General features: G+C 34.1%; 1 protein-coding gene across 2 annotated transcripts in view; it reads left to right on the top strand.

Annotated features, from left to right (window-relative positions):
- The window catches only part of SPAG1 (sperm associated antigen 1), a 57072-nt gene that overhangs the window by 16478 nt on the left and 24701 nt on the right, over positions 1 to 15893 (top strand). For both annotated transcript variants that reach the window (XM_081070809.1, XM_081070810.1), the window contains exons 8-10: positions 2242 to 2372; positions 5247 to 5353; positions 6773 to 6932. In XM_081070809.1, the coding sequence (XP_080926935.1) occupies positions 2242 to 2372; positions 5247 to 5353; positions 6773 to 6932 (398 nt within the window). The remainder of the gene's footprint in view (positions 1 to 2241; positions 2373 to 5246; positions 5354 to 6772; positions 6933 to 15893) is intronic.

The raw sequence follows: 15893 nt of genomic DNA, 5'->3' as shown, positions 1-15893 counted from the left end.
CACTTCTTTGGTGAAGTCTTCCCTGACCTCCCAGACTAGGTTAAATCTTCACCCTAACCCATCCTCCCCCCACCCTGATGTATCCCATATCCCCCAATTTATAGGCTCTTATAGCAGTCTTATCTCTCTTTTGTAGACTTGTTGGAGGTACAATTTAAGTTTGTGTGATTTGATACTAACTGCACTGTAAGCTCTGTAAGAGCAGAGGCTACTTGTTAGTTTTTTTTTATACCATTATGTCTCCCATAAAGTACCTGGTTCATAGTAGATGTTCAATAAATACTTGTATGAACTGTTGTAACTCTTAAGTCTATGAAAAGTAGACTAAGTTTCTAAAATATTGTTACAAACTGTGCTGATAGAACCACTAATGCTACCTTAGAACTAAACTCTGTCAACCTTCCTTCCACTTTTGCAAGGAAGATTTTTTTCCCCCAATATTATTTGTGTCTCTAGAGAGTTTTTCTCAGACTGTTTAAGTGAACATACAGGGTAAAGAGGATACCGAAGCATCACTCATTCAATATAGCCTGCCCTATTCAGCCAGGTGGATGTCATTTCTGACGTTGTTCTTTCTCTTCTTGCAGTTTTCCACCAGTAGAGAATGTCTTGTCTATTACAGGGAACAACATTTTTCTGTTCTTATTCTTTTGTGAAATCACAGGAGTTGAAGAATTAAAGCAGCATGGCATGATGATTAAGGGAACTGAGACTGACACTTTCTGACCTTGAGTAGATTCTTCATCTCTCAGTTTTCTCAATGTGGTGGGCTATAATAGTGACTGCCTCAGAGTAGCTGTGAGAAGTAAATAAAATCACACACACTGAAAGTCAGGATAATATGGTGGTAAAGAGAGCAGGTCCTGGGGCAAACTATTTGGGTTTGCATCCTGACTCTTCCGTTTAGTAGTGTGTGGCCTTGGACATGTTACTTAACCTTTTAGTGCATCTATTTTCTCATCTGTAAAATGGGAAGAGCAGTGATTCTTTCTGGGTTGTAATGAGCATTAAATGAGTTTAGTGTTTAGTGGCTGGCATGTGGGAATACTCAGGGTCTAGTACTTATTATTTATTCTTACATGTATTTTCCATGTCTGATCTCTACCCGACCACGTAACTTCTTTATATTCATCTTTGATGATCTTGGTAAAGTGACACTTTTTGTGGCTTTCCATTTTCACCTTTTATTCCTCTTCTGGGTTTTGAAAATGCAAGCATGGATAACCTTATCTTTCCTATATCCAGGTATATGTTATTTCATAGCATTCCAAATCAATTTTTTAAACAAGAGTTAGGTAGGTTTTAAATTCTTCTTTTTGTTATTTTGCATTCGTACCCTTAATTTAGCAAAATTTGCTCTCTGAAAGTCTGTATTCCTCATTCCACTGATTACCCTCTCTGTTCCCTTCAATTAAATTCATTTGATTAAATTATCATTTCCTTAGAGTTAAATCTACTTTTAGATTACAAACTAATTTGTGTCTGTTAATGCAATAACAGCTTAATAAAGGATATTAGTTGTGGTTGTTTGCCCCATTTTTTGTACGAGGAGATGTTCCCCACCATGTAAAAAAATATATTTTTTTGATATGTGATGTTAACTAAACTGGTTTTTTAGTAGATCTATGAGTAGTTACATTTCCATGTAAATCACCTCTAAAGCTTGAGTCAACTTTAACACTCTTACTTAACTGGATAGTTAAGCGTGTGTCTAAGTGTTGATTTAGTATGTTTATAGAATTGTATTTTATTTTGATGATACAGTCCATATTAGTTTGCTAGGGCTGCCATAAATACCACAGACTGGATGGCTTAAACAACAAAACTTTATTTTCTCAGTTCTGGCGGCTAGAAGTCTAAGGTCAAGGTGTCAGCAGGGCTGGTTTCTTTTGAGGTCTCTGTTCTTTAATTATAAATGGTTTTCTTCTCTCTGGGCCTTCAAGTGGTCTTTCATCTGTGTGTGTCTGTATTCTAATCTCATATTCTTATAAAGACACCAGTTATATTGGATTAGTGTCACCTTCATGACCTCATTTTAACTTAATCACATCTTTAAAGACTCTCCAAATATATTTATATTCTGAGGTACTGTGGGTTAGGACTTCAACATATGAATTGGGAGGGGTACAAGTATGCCCATAACACAGGCTATAACTGTTTTATTTATAATTTAGCTGAGTTTGTCTATCTTCTTATATTTACCAGTGGTCTGCTTGTTACCAATGAGTGTCTCTTTTATAGGAGCCTATCAGTGCTTCCCACGGTAGCGGCCTATAATAATAGAGCTCAAGCAGAAATCAAACTACAGAATTGGGACAGTGCTTTTCAGGATTGTGAAAAGGTCTTGGAGTTAGAACCTGGAAACTTAAAGGGTAAAAAATATTCATAAAATGCTTTTAAATTTATAGTAGGATCCATTTAAGACTGTAGACATTCATTTTGTTTACACTAAAATATTTCAAATAAACTCAGATTTCTATATGTGAATCATTACCTTCAGAAAATTACTTTTAATTTCAAGTTTAACTTGGAATTTAAGTCGCTGATTATTGATACATTGAAGTAGCCAATAATCTCAGAAGATTGAATAAAATATATATGTGTTTTTAAAGAACTCACTCAAGGTTGCATTTAGCTGTGGATTTTTTCTTTCAATTTTTTAATTTTGTAAAATACGTATAACATAAAATTTGCCATTTTAATCATTTTTAAGTGTACAGTTCAGCGGTATTAAGTATACTCATATTGTTGTGCAGTCCTCATTACCATCCATCTCTGCAGCTTTTTTCATCATACAAAACTGAATCTTTATACCTAATAAATAACTCTGTTGTTTCCTCCCCCCAGCTTCTGGCAACCACGATTCTACTTTCTGTCTCTATGATTTTACTGTATACCTAGGTATATAGTACATAGGTACTATATGGTACATAGGTACCTTATGTAAGCAGAATAATATAGTATTTATCTTATTTGTGACTGGCTTATTGAATTGTGTCTTTTTATCCAAAAATATTTAAATATAATTTAATATAGATTTTCTTATATTTAATAATATAGTCAATAAGCCCACACCAAAGATCTAGAACCTTCTATTAGTGGCTCTGTGGACATTTCCACCTAAGTGTCCATAGACATTTTATATTAAACATGTCCAAAACCAACTACATCTTTCTACCAAAACCTGTACTCTGTCCCTATTTTCACTTTCAGTGACTGCATCACCTTGCTGTGTCCAAGGCCAAAGTATGCAAGTCTTTCCTTTTCTGTTATCAAGAAGGAATCATTCCAAGAGAGAATAGCATAAATTATAGTAGACTCATTCTATTTCTTTAAACATTTTTGGATTCAAACAAATATAAACACTTCATTTTTTTCACATGGAATGTGCCCTTTTGTGCCTACAAACGTGGGTGGGCAGAAACCACGGATGTGCCAAGGGGAAGGACCCTGTTACATTAGTGCGGACCCTCATTGTCATGGGTTGCCCTCCTTTAACTGGTAAAGTCTTCTTGTGCCTGTGTTTTTTCTCTGTCAGAGTACAGGTGGGCACTTACCTTTAGGCAGGTGCCTCATAAAGGTTTTACGATCTCCTCATGGGCACATACCACCACTGCACCAGACTCTGTGCTAAGTGCTTTACATATATTAACTCCATTAATTTTCATAACAGCTCAGTAGAGGTACAGATAATATTATTAGTATACTCATTTTACAAAAGAGGAAAGCCAGGCATAGAAAGATTAAGTAACTCACCCAAGATAACACAGCTAGCAAATGGCAGAGCCAGGACTCAAAAACTGAACAACAGATTCCAGAGCTGTGGAATCTGTTCAACTGCTGTGCTACTCTTCTGCCACTAGAATGGTGGTGTGTTTTCATTCTTCCTTGTTTGAGTAATTTCTTAAGCACCAGCATCTTCAGTATTTAAAAAAACAAATTTGACAGAATCAAATCTAGTAATGAGTATGGCCATAAACTATTAAGAAGTCTTATGTTTGCTTAAATGAATAAGTAACTTCCTCTTCAAAACTTAGTTTTTTTTACTCAAAAGATAATTGTTCTAAATGCAACGTGGAACAGAAAAAGGGCATTAGTGAAAAAATTGATGAAATCCAAATAAAGCCTATAGTTTATTTAATAGTATTGTATCAATGTTAATTTCTGAGTTTTGGCAAATATATCATAGTTATGTAAGATGCATTAGGGAAAGCTGAGTGAAGGCATGTGAGAACTCTGTTATCTTCGCGGCTTTTCTATAAATCTAAAATTATTTGCAAAATAAGTTTAAAAAATGATAATTGTTATATCATGAATATTTCTTTATGAACATTCCCTTCTGAAATCTGAGTAGTAATAGTAATAGCTAAATTTGGTACTTAAAGTATAGTGCTACAATTTTGGTTAAATTTATGACAAAATTATTTATTCTCTAAATTGTCATGGTTAATTTTAAGACTAACATCAAACTGGTCAAATTTATGTTTTAAAATAGCATATTAAAATATATAAATAGCTTATTAAAAGATATAAATTTCTTCCTTTTCATAATTACCAAGCCTAATTCTTTTCAAGATGATGGCTTAATTACACAAAGCGCTCATTATATAATGAATAATGGTGGGATTAAAAAGGCATTCATTTTCAATATGAAATAATTATTAAATTATACGTTGAAACTTATAAAAAATCTGATGCAAATTATCAAAATACCCAATTTCTGAACCTAGCTGATTTACTCAGAATTCTCTCAGTTCTCTGTGTGAAATACCTCCTTCTAATCATTTTAGAGATTGTTATAAAGACTTAATTAATGGCCCATATTCTAAACCAGATCCTGGTCAATAATATACTAAATTTGAATAAAGGATTTTCAAAGTTTTCGTAAAATGGTGAGATGATAACTAGTGATGATTATAAGAAAACATTTTCGTTTAGTGAAAAGCTTCCCAATATTGCGGCCCAGCATGGTACCTCTGAGGGTTGAGGTATGGAGTCTTTCAGTCCTTGGAGGAGTTGGCAGGAACTTGGGCTGCCAGAGGGCCAGGTTGTTGGAGGGGACAGTTGCCTGAGGCAGCCTCTTCTGTTTACATCATTTTCTATATGTGTAACAATGAAAAAAGCTTTGCCCAATTGCATCCTAACCTGTTCTGTGCTACTTATTTATATTCTTTCACTTGCAAAATGTGTTATAACCGTAATACCATATGTTAAAAAATTTAACTTTTATTTTGGCAAATTTCCAGCCCTTCTACGCCGTGCCACTACATATAAACATCAAAACAAGCTCCAGGAAGCTATAGAAGATTTGAGTAAAGTACTGGATGTTGAACCTGATAATGAGTTGGCCAAAGTGAGTACAGAAAGTGATTCCTCACCAAATTCTGTAGTTTGCTATGTCTGTATTTGTGTCACAATGATATCAATCCTGCTACATAGATAATGTTGAGGATTAGGTCGCAGCTTTAAAAAGTAGGTATATCCCAAACATCCCAAATTTTCACATATATTTGAAGTGGAAGAAAGCAAGCTCTTAAATTGCCCAAAAACTGTAAACCTACTTCTAAAGGAATACTTAATTTTTGTTTTTCCTGCAGTGTTGTAGGCAATGCTTTTCTTTGGGCTAAGCTCAGTTTATTATTCAGAGTAGTGTAGAAGCTTCCTAGGTAGGATTAGGCGTGAGCTTGATGGCCATAAAAGAGTGTTTCTCTCTGTGACTTGCATGGTAAGCATTGCGTCATTGACAGCAGACTGACTCAGGCATGCACTTAGGTGGACCTATGTTAAGGCCTGAGGAGTAGAGGTTAAGTGTGGAGTTCTGAGATTTTACCCTACTTGCAAATTAATGAAAAGAATATACAAGACTAGAAGAATGCACAGAACTCCTGTGTCAGACTTACAGCGTGGCAAGCCGATGAACTCCAAGTTCCTATCAGTTCCCCTGGCCCCCAAGTCTCATGAGGGTGGCGCAGAACAGCCCAGGTCCATGCTGCACACTCAGATGAGGACTCCCAAATTTATGGAACCCCCATCTTTTATTATGGGATAAAAGCAAACCTGCCCAACTAGTGTAAGAGGGAAACATTATTTTACCAGAGAGCCAACAAACCTGCTCTCTCCTCTGAAGGGGAGTACTCTATTTCTCATGACTGTTCTCAGGACAAACATTCTTAAAAATATAGTCTAGTACAAAGTTTAGTTCCTGTGCTCACAGTATATTCAGAAATGTGAGAAACGCATTGAGAACACTCTTCCAAGTTGTCAATGTTTCCATGTACACCTGTTGGGTTATCTGTCTCACTCTCTGAGTGGCAGCTAATGTCCCTAGTGTATAAGCTGCGTTTGTCAAGTCAACATTTCAGTGGATTAGATTTAGGGCCCAGCTCAGGAACACATCTTTTCTCCATGGTGTTCCCTTTTTATAATGGTATGTGTAGTGTGTGTGTCTGTGTGTGTGTCTGTGTGTAGTTGTATAAACATATCTAGAAAGATGATCATCAGAATATCAATAGTGTTATTTGAGTGGCAGGATTTCAGATAATTCTTTCTTTTCTTTTTTATACTTGTGCTTTCAGTTTTTTACAAAGACATATATGATTATAATCAGATAAAGCAAAGAAGTTGTTTGAAAAGAAAAAAAACAGATCACCATAAAAAGCCTTATCTTAGTTATCTTTATTCACTTTTTAATAGCCTTATATTCTTACCTGAAAGAGTATTGTATTTTTTATTAAGGGAAAAGATTTTCTTTAATATGGTGATTATGTTGCAGAAAACACTGTCAGCGGTTGAAAGAGATCTGAAAAATTCTGAACCTGTATCTAAGACTCAGACCAAGGGGAAAAGGATGGTTATTGAGGAAGTAGAAAACTCGGAAGATGAAGACAGAAAGGACAATGGGAAAAAACATGAAGATGGCAGTGGAGATAAAAGTAAAACAACTTTTCTCTTTTGGTTATGCAAAAAATTACCTTTTTATATGATGAGCTGGATCAAATTTTCTATTTGTACAGAAATTCTTAGTCTATCAACTTTTTCTAACTTTACCTTGTAAATCCACAATTAAGTTTTTCCTTAATCTTTTTTCTTAATATAGCTTATCTTTTTCTTTTTCCTTTTTTTATTGAGATATAATTAACATGTAACATTATATTAGTTTTAGTATATAATGATTTTATATTTGAATATATTGTGAAATGATCACAACAATCTGTCTTGTTAACACAGCTCATTGTTTTTTTTAATACAATCTCCCTAATTCATTTTTCTTCTTAACCGGACACTTTTCTAGTGCTCAATTTCCAGATCATCATCTTTAAATGATGATCTTTGTCTGTGTCTTTGTGAGACCCACCATTTGCAAGTTAACCTTAAATCTCTCTCTTAGATGATTGTTTTGTATATGGCTATTGGTTGCAAACAAATGTGTTCGTTTCAAAGGGGTATATGCCTAAAATGGATGGATATGGAAAATTGCTATGCATGCCTCTCAAAAAAATTGTTTTAAATATGCAATTTCACTTTTGATAATTTTAAAAAAGAATTTAGACTCTATAAAGCTTAATCTTTATTACATAAAACAATGAAAGTTACGTTAGCTTTAAGTGGAAAGATCTGACTATCGTTTGACAAGGTGGGGAAAATTCTTACCCTCTTCTTGAAAGCCCCTGAGCAACCAAGGGGAAATACCAATTCTGAAAATCACTCACGGGTGACTCAACTTTAAGTAATTTGACAGAATATTTTAATTTTGAGAGAGAAATTAAAAATGTTCAATTCATTCCACTTAAAAAAACAAAGAACAAGAAGTGTAAGTTTTTATTTTTTTAATGACAAAACATAATGTAAAATATATATCTCAGGTTGATATATGATCCGTTAACCTAGAATAAAGACAAAGAAATGGAAAAGAAGGGAGGTAGAGAGGGGAGGACAGAGAGTAAGAGCACAAGAGAGAGATGGGAAAGGAAGACAGAGGATTAAAAGGATAAAAAAGGGAGAAATTAGGTTAAAAGTTTTTCAATGATTGCGACTCATTTTTCAGCCAGATTTCTAGCAAGTAAATTCTAGCAGCAAATATTCTTAGGTTTTATGTTTAGCTTAAGATAATTTTAGCCAAGTATCTAACAATTAAAGGAAATTATTTAAAATCTTATCCGGAACAAGAATATTAATAAGTATAAACTACTTAAATTGCTACTATTTTAAGATTATTTTAAAATTTTATGTATAGTAAAAATGGACTTTTTGGTATGTAGTTTGAACATGTGTATAATTTCATGTAACTACCACCACAGGATACAGAACAATTCCATCATGCCCAAAAACCTCCTTTTTTAATCTTTTTAGCTAACCCTTCCCTCACCCCAGCCTTTGGTAACTATTGATGTGTTCTCTGTTCCTATAGTTTGATCTTTTCCACAGGGTCATATACCATAAATAGAATCAGAACGTATGTAACCTTTTGACTGTCTTCACTTAGTATAATGTCACTGAGATGCATACATTCATATAGTGGGGTATATCTTTGGTTCATTCCTTTTTAATGCTGTAGTAATCCATTCTATGGATATACTGAAGTTTGCTTATCTCGTCTCTTGTTCAAGGAAATTTGGGTTGTTTCCAGTATTTGGTATTTATGAATAGAGTTGCTATTAACATTCACATGTAGGTTTTTGGGTAAACAATATTTTCATTTCCCTATGGTAAATATCTAAGAACGAGAATGCTGAGTCATATAGCAAGTGTACGTTTAACTTCATGAAACATTTCCAAACCGTTTTTCCAGATGGCTGTATCATTTTGCCTTCTCATTGCAACGTATGAGAGTTCTAATTGCTTCTCATTCTTGCCAGCGTTTGGTATTGTCAGTTCTATTTTTTAAAAAAAAAATTATTTTAGCCATTTTATTAGATGTATAGTGGTCTCTCATTATGGTTTTACTTTGCATTTTACTAATGGCTAATTTTGCTGAACATTTTTTCATGTGCTCATTTGCCATTTGTATGTCATCTTTGGTGAAGATTATACCACCAATTTTTTTAATTGGGTTGTTTGTTGAGTTTTGAGTGCTTTTTTAAAATTTTTTATTATTGGTACAAGTCCTTTGTTAGATATGAGCTCTGCAAATATTTTCCTTGTTTGTAGCTTGTTTTTTCACTCTTTTAAAATTGCCTTTCATAGAAAAAAAGGTCTTCAATTTGGGTAGAGTCCAAATAGTAAAAAATTTTTAATGGACTGTGCTTTTGGTATTATATGTAAGATGCTTTGCCTAACCCAAAACCAGGAGGATTTTCTCCTATGTTTTTTTTAAATGTTTCATAGTTTTAGGTTTTATATTTAGATATATATTCCTTCTGAGTTAAATTTTTAATTGAGATATAATTGACACATTAGTGTGAGGTGTACAACATGATTCGATATTTGTATATAACCGTGTTGTAATCATTTTACAATATATATGTATCAATCATCACATTGCACACCTTAAACTTACACAGTGTTATATGTCAGTTATATCTCAATATAGCTAGGGGAGAAAAAGGATGTTAAAAGGCCCTCCTCACAAATAGAGATAAACAAACAGGGAAGGGCTAATCATTTGAAAAAACAGTAGTACTACTTCTGTGATTAGAAATCTGAGTTGGGATTGTTGGAGAGTCAGGTTTGTTACAGTGTAATATCATTTAACAGATTGATATTTCTCCCTAATGTGAATTCCATAGGGAAGCAATAGTCCCATTCAGATCTCCAAGCAGCTAGAGCTTTAAGAGAACTATTTCTGATTCTGTCATTCATGTCTTCATAATTATTTTTAGATTAAGTAACATCTAAAATATGTAAGATTCAGAAAACAAAAATGTCTTGATAGGAAGAATATAAATTTTAAGACCAGTTAGTTCCCTTAAATAAGGAAAGCAAATCAAGAGCAGGTGGAATAAATGGTAGAAGCCCAGATGTAGTCCTTTTAAAATGAAATAAAATCATAGGAACTATCTTATTTTCGTATGCTCACTTCTTCCAAGTTCCATTGTTAGATGACATGTAAAAAGAGGTCCTGGAGCCTTGGACAAGACAGGAGAAATCCAAATCACTCTTAGGAAAATAATGTTAATGCCAAGAGGGAGGTTATCAAGTTGGAATATTTGCATGTGGTTTCCCATCCCACCACATTCCAAAAAAGAATTTTTAGTCATTATGGGGTATGGATACAGGGAGCCCTGAAGACCATGGAAAAACACAACAATTAGTATTTTGTAACCTTGGCTTGTAATGCTGTTTCCCTGGGAGATCGACTTGGGTTGGCCAGGCCCAGTTCATCAAGATTGAGGTATAGCATAACCAATGGATTTAACTGAGCAGCTAACAATTATTGAGCACCTACCCTGTGTCAAGTACAAGACAGTTGATATGCTTTCTTCATTTGTCCTTCTAAGGACTAATATGAAGAAATATCTGCCTATTTGCCAGGCTGACCAGATCTGGGGATTTGTATTCGTGGGCTTACTTGGGAACTTCTCATCTATGTGCGTTTTCCTTCCCTCGTAGAGAACATTTAGAAGTGGCCATCATCATACAACTGTAGCTGATAGAATACCAAAAACTTTGGTATGTATTCTATTTCCTTACAGAGTCTGGGAGAAGTAATCAGAGGAAAGTAAGCATCTAGCCTCTCTTGTACTGTTGCTTATTTCTCACTTAAAAATGAAATATAAGAAAATTAAGAAAATGAAACAGCTACTAACAAAAGAATAAAATATAGATAAATATTTCTCTTGACCTAGAATTGGCAGGATCAGGAGGGTAGAGGGTAGGGATTTCAAAGAGATAAAACAGTAGACAAAATCAGAAAGAGACAGGTATGCACCTTTTTGATGATTTTGATTATGTAAAAATGAAAAACTTGTGCAAATCAGGTGCCATAAAATCAATTAAAAGGCAAATGACAAATTAGGAAAAATGGGAAAGGGTTGATATGAAGAACTGTTTAACAATAAGACAAAGTTAAAGATTCCAGTACCAAAATGAACAAAGCATATGAACAGCTACATCACTAATGAAGAAATTTAAATGATCAACAAATTTTATTGTTAATAAAAAAATGAAAACTAAATATAGATTTCTTTTTTCTCCCATTAAATTGTCCAAGGTGGAAAGAAAAAGGTATCCTTTGTTGTCAAGGGTAACGTAAAATAAGCATGCCTTTTAAAATTAAAATGTAATTCATATATCATAAAATTCATCCTTTTCAAATTCATGGATTTTAGTAGATTCACAAAATTGTGCAACCATCAGCACTAATTCCAGAACATTTTTATCATCACAAAAAGACTTCTCACGCCCATTAGTCGTGCTACTGTTTCCCTTCCCCTGGCAACACTAATCTACTTTTTATCTTTATGGATTTACCTAATCTGAGTATCTCATATAAATGGAATCATACAATATGTGGCATTTTGTGTCTGGCTTCTTTCACTAAGCATAATGTTTTCACTTTTCATCCATATTGTAGCATGTATCACTTCATTCTTTTTTATGGACAAATAATATTCCATTGCATGGAGAATATCACATTTTCTTTATCCATTCATCAGTTGATGCACATTTGGGTTATTTACACTTTTGGGCTATTATGAATAATACTGCTATGAATATTCATGTACAAGTTTGCATGTGTGTGAATATGTTTTTAATTTTCTTGGGTATACACCTAGGAGTAGAATGCTGGATTATATGGTACCTCTATATGTTTAACTCCATGAGGAACTGCCAGACTGTTTTCGAAAGAGGCTACATTTTATAATCCTGCGAGCAACATATGAGGATTCCAACTTCTTCAGATTCTTGCAAACACTTGTTATGGTTTGCCTTTTGGATTATAGCCATCCTAGTGGGTGTGAAGTGATAATTCTTTATGGTTTTGATTTGCATTTCCCTAATAACTTATTATGTTGACCATCTTTTCATGTGTTTATTAGCCATTTGTATATCTTTGAGAAATCTTCATTCAGGTCCTTTGCCCATTTTACAATTAGCTTGTCTTTTTATTGTTGCATTGTAAGTGTTTATATATTTTGGATAATAGACCCTTATCAGATATACGATTTGCATGTAATTTCTCCCATTCTGTGGGTTATCTTTTTACTTTCTTGATAATATCCTTTGATGCACAAAAGTTTTTAATTTTGATGAAATCCTTATATGTTTTTCTTTTGTGCTTGGGCCTTTCATGTCATATATAACAATCCATCAGCAAATCAAAGGTCATGTAGATTTACCCCTATGTTTTCTTCTAAGAATATGATTTAGCTCTTATATTTAGGTCATTAATTTATTTTGATTAAGGTAAGAAGGAGTCCAACTTAGCTTCTTTTTTTTTTAGCATGTGGAAATCCAGTTGTTCCAACACCATTTGTTAAACAGACTATTCTTTCCCCTCTGAATGGACTTGACACTTTTGTCAAAAATCAATTGACCATAGATGTATGGGTTTATTTCTGGACTCTCAATTCTAATTCCATTGGTCTATTTATGTCTTTCCTTATGCCACTATCACTCTGTTTTGATTACTATTGCTTTTAATAAGTTTTGAAATCAGAAATGTGAGTCTTTTGATTTTGTTGTTTGTCAAGATTATTTTGACTATTCTGGGCCTCTTGCAATTCATGTGAATCTGAGGATCAGCTTTTCTATTACTACAATAAAGGCTATAGAATTTTGATAGGGATTATGTTGAATCTGTAGATCACTTTGGGTAGTGATCTCTTAACAACATTAAGTTTTCCTATCTATGATCAAGGAATGTCTTTCCATTTATTTAATTTCTTTCAGCAGTGTTTTGTAGTGTTCAGTGTACAAAACCTTCACCTCCTTATTAATTTATTCTTAAATTTTTTTTCCTTTGGATATTGTAAATGGAATTGTTACTGTAATTTAGTTTTTGGATAATTCATTGCTAGTGCGTAGAAACAACTGATCTTTGTATGTTGAGCTCGTCCCCTGAAACTTTGCTGAATTTGCTGATGAGCTTTAATAGTGGTTTGTGTGTTGTGTGTGTGTGTGTGTGTGTATTCTTTGGAAATATATATACATATATTATTAAAACATAATTATAACTTTATATATCATATAATTATAATTGTTTTATATATTTACATATATAAGTATATAATTATACATTATATAATAAAGTATATAACTATATTGTTATATTATTATATATTATATATGTAATCCTAAAGAATCTATCTATATATAATCATATCATCTATAAAGAGAGATTGTTTTACTTTTTTCTAATATGGATGGCTTTTATTTATTTTCCTTGCCTAATTGATCAGGTTACAAATTCCAATATAAAGTTGAGTAGCTGTAGTGAAAAAGGCATCCTTGTCTTGTTCCTGAGCTTCAGGGGAAAGCTTTCAGGATTTCACCATTGAGTATGATGTTAGTTGTGAGTTTTTTATAAATGTGCTTTATCATGTTGAGAAGTTTTACTTCTATTTTCTGTTCTAATTTTCGGATTGTTTTTATCATGAAAGGATGTTGGATTTTGTCAAACGCGTTTTCACTTTCAGTTATGAGCATGTGGTTTTCCCCATGTTCTACTAATGTGGTGTGTTGCCTAGCTTTTCTACTGTTGAACTATTCTTCCATTCCTGGAAGAATATCCTGAGATAAGTCCCACTTAGTAGTGGTGTGTAATCCTTTTAATGTGTGATTGGATTTGATTTGTTTTTATTTTTTTGAGGATTTTTGCATTACCAATTACCCAAACTACCCCACTCAAAGTCACTGAAGTCCTTGTGGTCTTTAGATCTAATGGTTCTCTTTATTCTTGGTATAAATGATACTGTTGGCCATTATTTCCTTTGATGTTTGTTATTGTTGACACCTTTCTCCCTGAAATAGTCTTTCTTGTTGGTTTCAGAGGCAGTATGCCCTCCTTGTATTTCTCTCATTTGTAGGTACTCCTCCATCTCCATTGGATATTCTTCCTTTGATCATCCCTTAAGGGATCCTTTCGAAGATCTGCGTGACCCAATTCACATCCAAAGTTCATGATCCTTTACAAGCCAGCAACTCCTAAGTCAGTGTCTATAGATAAGGCCACTCCTCTGATCTACATTGGGAGCCACCTCCTGAACAACACCTCTGGAATGTCCTACAGACAGTGCAATACCCAACAGGATTCACAGGTCTTTCATGCTCTGGCCTCTGTTTACCTTTGCAGGGACTAGCAAAGTTGTTCAGGGCTTTTCGATCTTAAGAAAAGAGGTATGACTTTGCATTCAGTTCATCTCATTTGAATCCCAGGTATGCTGGGAATTCTAGCTCTCTGTGCTTGAGCAAATTCTTGATTAATGAAGATTAATGATAATGGAACATTGTATTGTATGTAAAGGTCTTGACCCATATTAAGTTCTAAATAAACTGTAGCTATTTAGTAATAGTATTGGTCAGACTTGAAGGGGTAACATACAAGGGAATGGACAGTAATACTAAGTTGTCCTTTGTTTCTGCTGACACTGACTTGTGCTTCCATCCTTTCTATTCCGGGTGGGGACTTGAGTAGCAGATACCAGATGAAGACTGGAGCCTTGCTTTAATAATCCTACTGGGTCTAATCCAGGCATTTATCATGATAACAAGACCTTTTTTAAAAAAGAAATAATTAAGCCCTTTTTGGTTAGTGATCCAAAATTGGACGTTATTCCCCTGTGTAGAAAATTGTATTTATTCGTGTGTTTTAAAACTCAGTGCTGGCCTTAAGGTGACCACTGAGTTTCATTCAAATACTTGTGGTTTTTCTATTCCTTCTGTCTTGATGTTTGAATCCTGGCTTTACCATTTATGTAACGGAATGTAAAATACAGTATATCCATTAAAAATCAGATTAGAATTTGTTAGAAAGCTTGGAAGTCTCTGTATTTAAGTGCTTTTAGTTTTAAGTTGTTAAAAAACAAAAGTCAACCAAGTAAATTTGAAGATCTAATCATGAATCAGGCTAGGAGGCTAGGTAGGACAAGGGAGCTCTTAGTGAAAAGAAAGGAAGGGTTATTTGGGGCCTCTTTTGGGGACATCTTTTTTTTGTAGGGAAAGAGAACAGGGAAGGGTTTTGATCATGCAGTTTGCCTCTGCTTTCTATTGTGGGGAGGAAGGGTATGTGTAACAGTGAAGGCAAATGTGACAGACTACTAGTGCTTGGCCAAAACCTTCCATACTGGTTGATTAAGATTATGTTTCTGGGAGAGGTTGAAATTGCAATTAGATCAGGTATTAAATTTAGGTTTGGTGTGGTGGGCTTTTAGTACAAGTGATGCCATTTTGGGCCTGTGATTCTTTCCTTTAACAAAAGGATGAATTGCTTTGTTTAAAATATTGATGACACTCATCAATGAAATATTTATACATCACTTTATATTTTTAAAAAGTAGACTCATAACCAATTATTAAGGCTAAGATTAATACCTGAAATCTTTCAATCAAATTCAAAGAAATTTTAAAATTTGAATAAGGCATTGTTGTTAGGCACGGTGGGAGGAATGAGTCTTGGGAGACCAAGATTAGTCTATTAGTATTTATTTGGTGTGTTTGAGCTGTGGGAGGTCAGGCTAGAGCAGAGGGAAAAGATCATAACCTACCCAAAAGAGGGTTATGGAGTTTTATCGCTGGGGGTAAATGAGGCTGTTCTCCCTTCAATGGGTTTTCATTGACAAAGGGTTTCAGGGCATGACCAAGCCCTCCAGCTTCACAGCCTGACCCCAGGCCTGCCCCAGGGCCCTAGGAGATAAAGCAAGACGAGATCAAGACAAGATGGCTTTTAAGATAAGGTTTCTGCTCCTGGCCTAAATATGGCTTAACAATTGTAATGGAAAACTTTTTTTAAGGTT

Source organism: Rhinolophus hipposideros (genome assembly GCF_964194185.1).
Source record: "Rhinolophus hipposideros genome assembly, chromosome: 13".
Lineage (NCBI taxonomy): Eukaryota > Metazoa > Chordata > Mammalia > Chiroptera > Rhinolophidae > Rhinolophus > Rhinolophus hipposideros.
The sequence above is the reverse complement of the archived record's forward strand: the minus strand, read 5'-3'. Positions and strand labels throughout refer to the sequence as shown.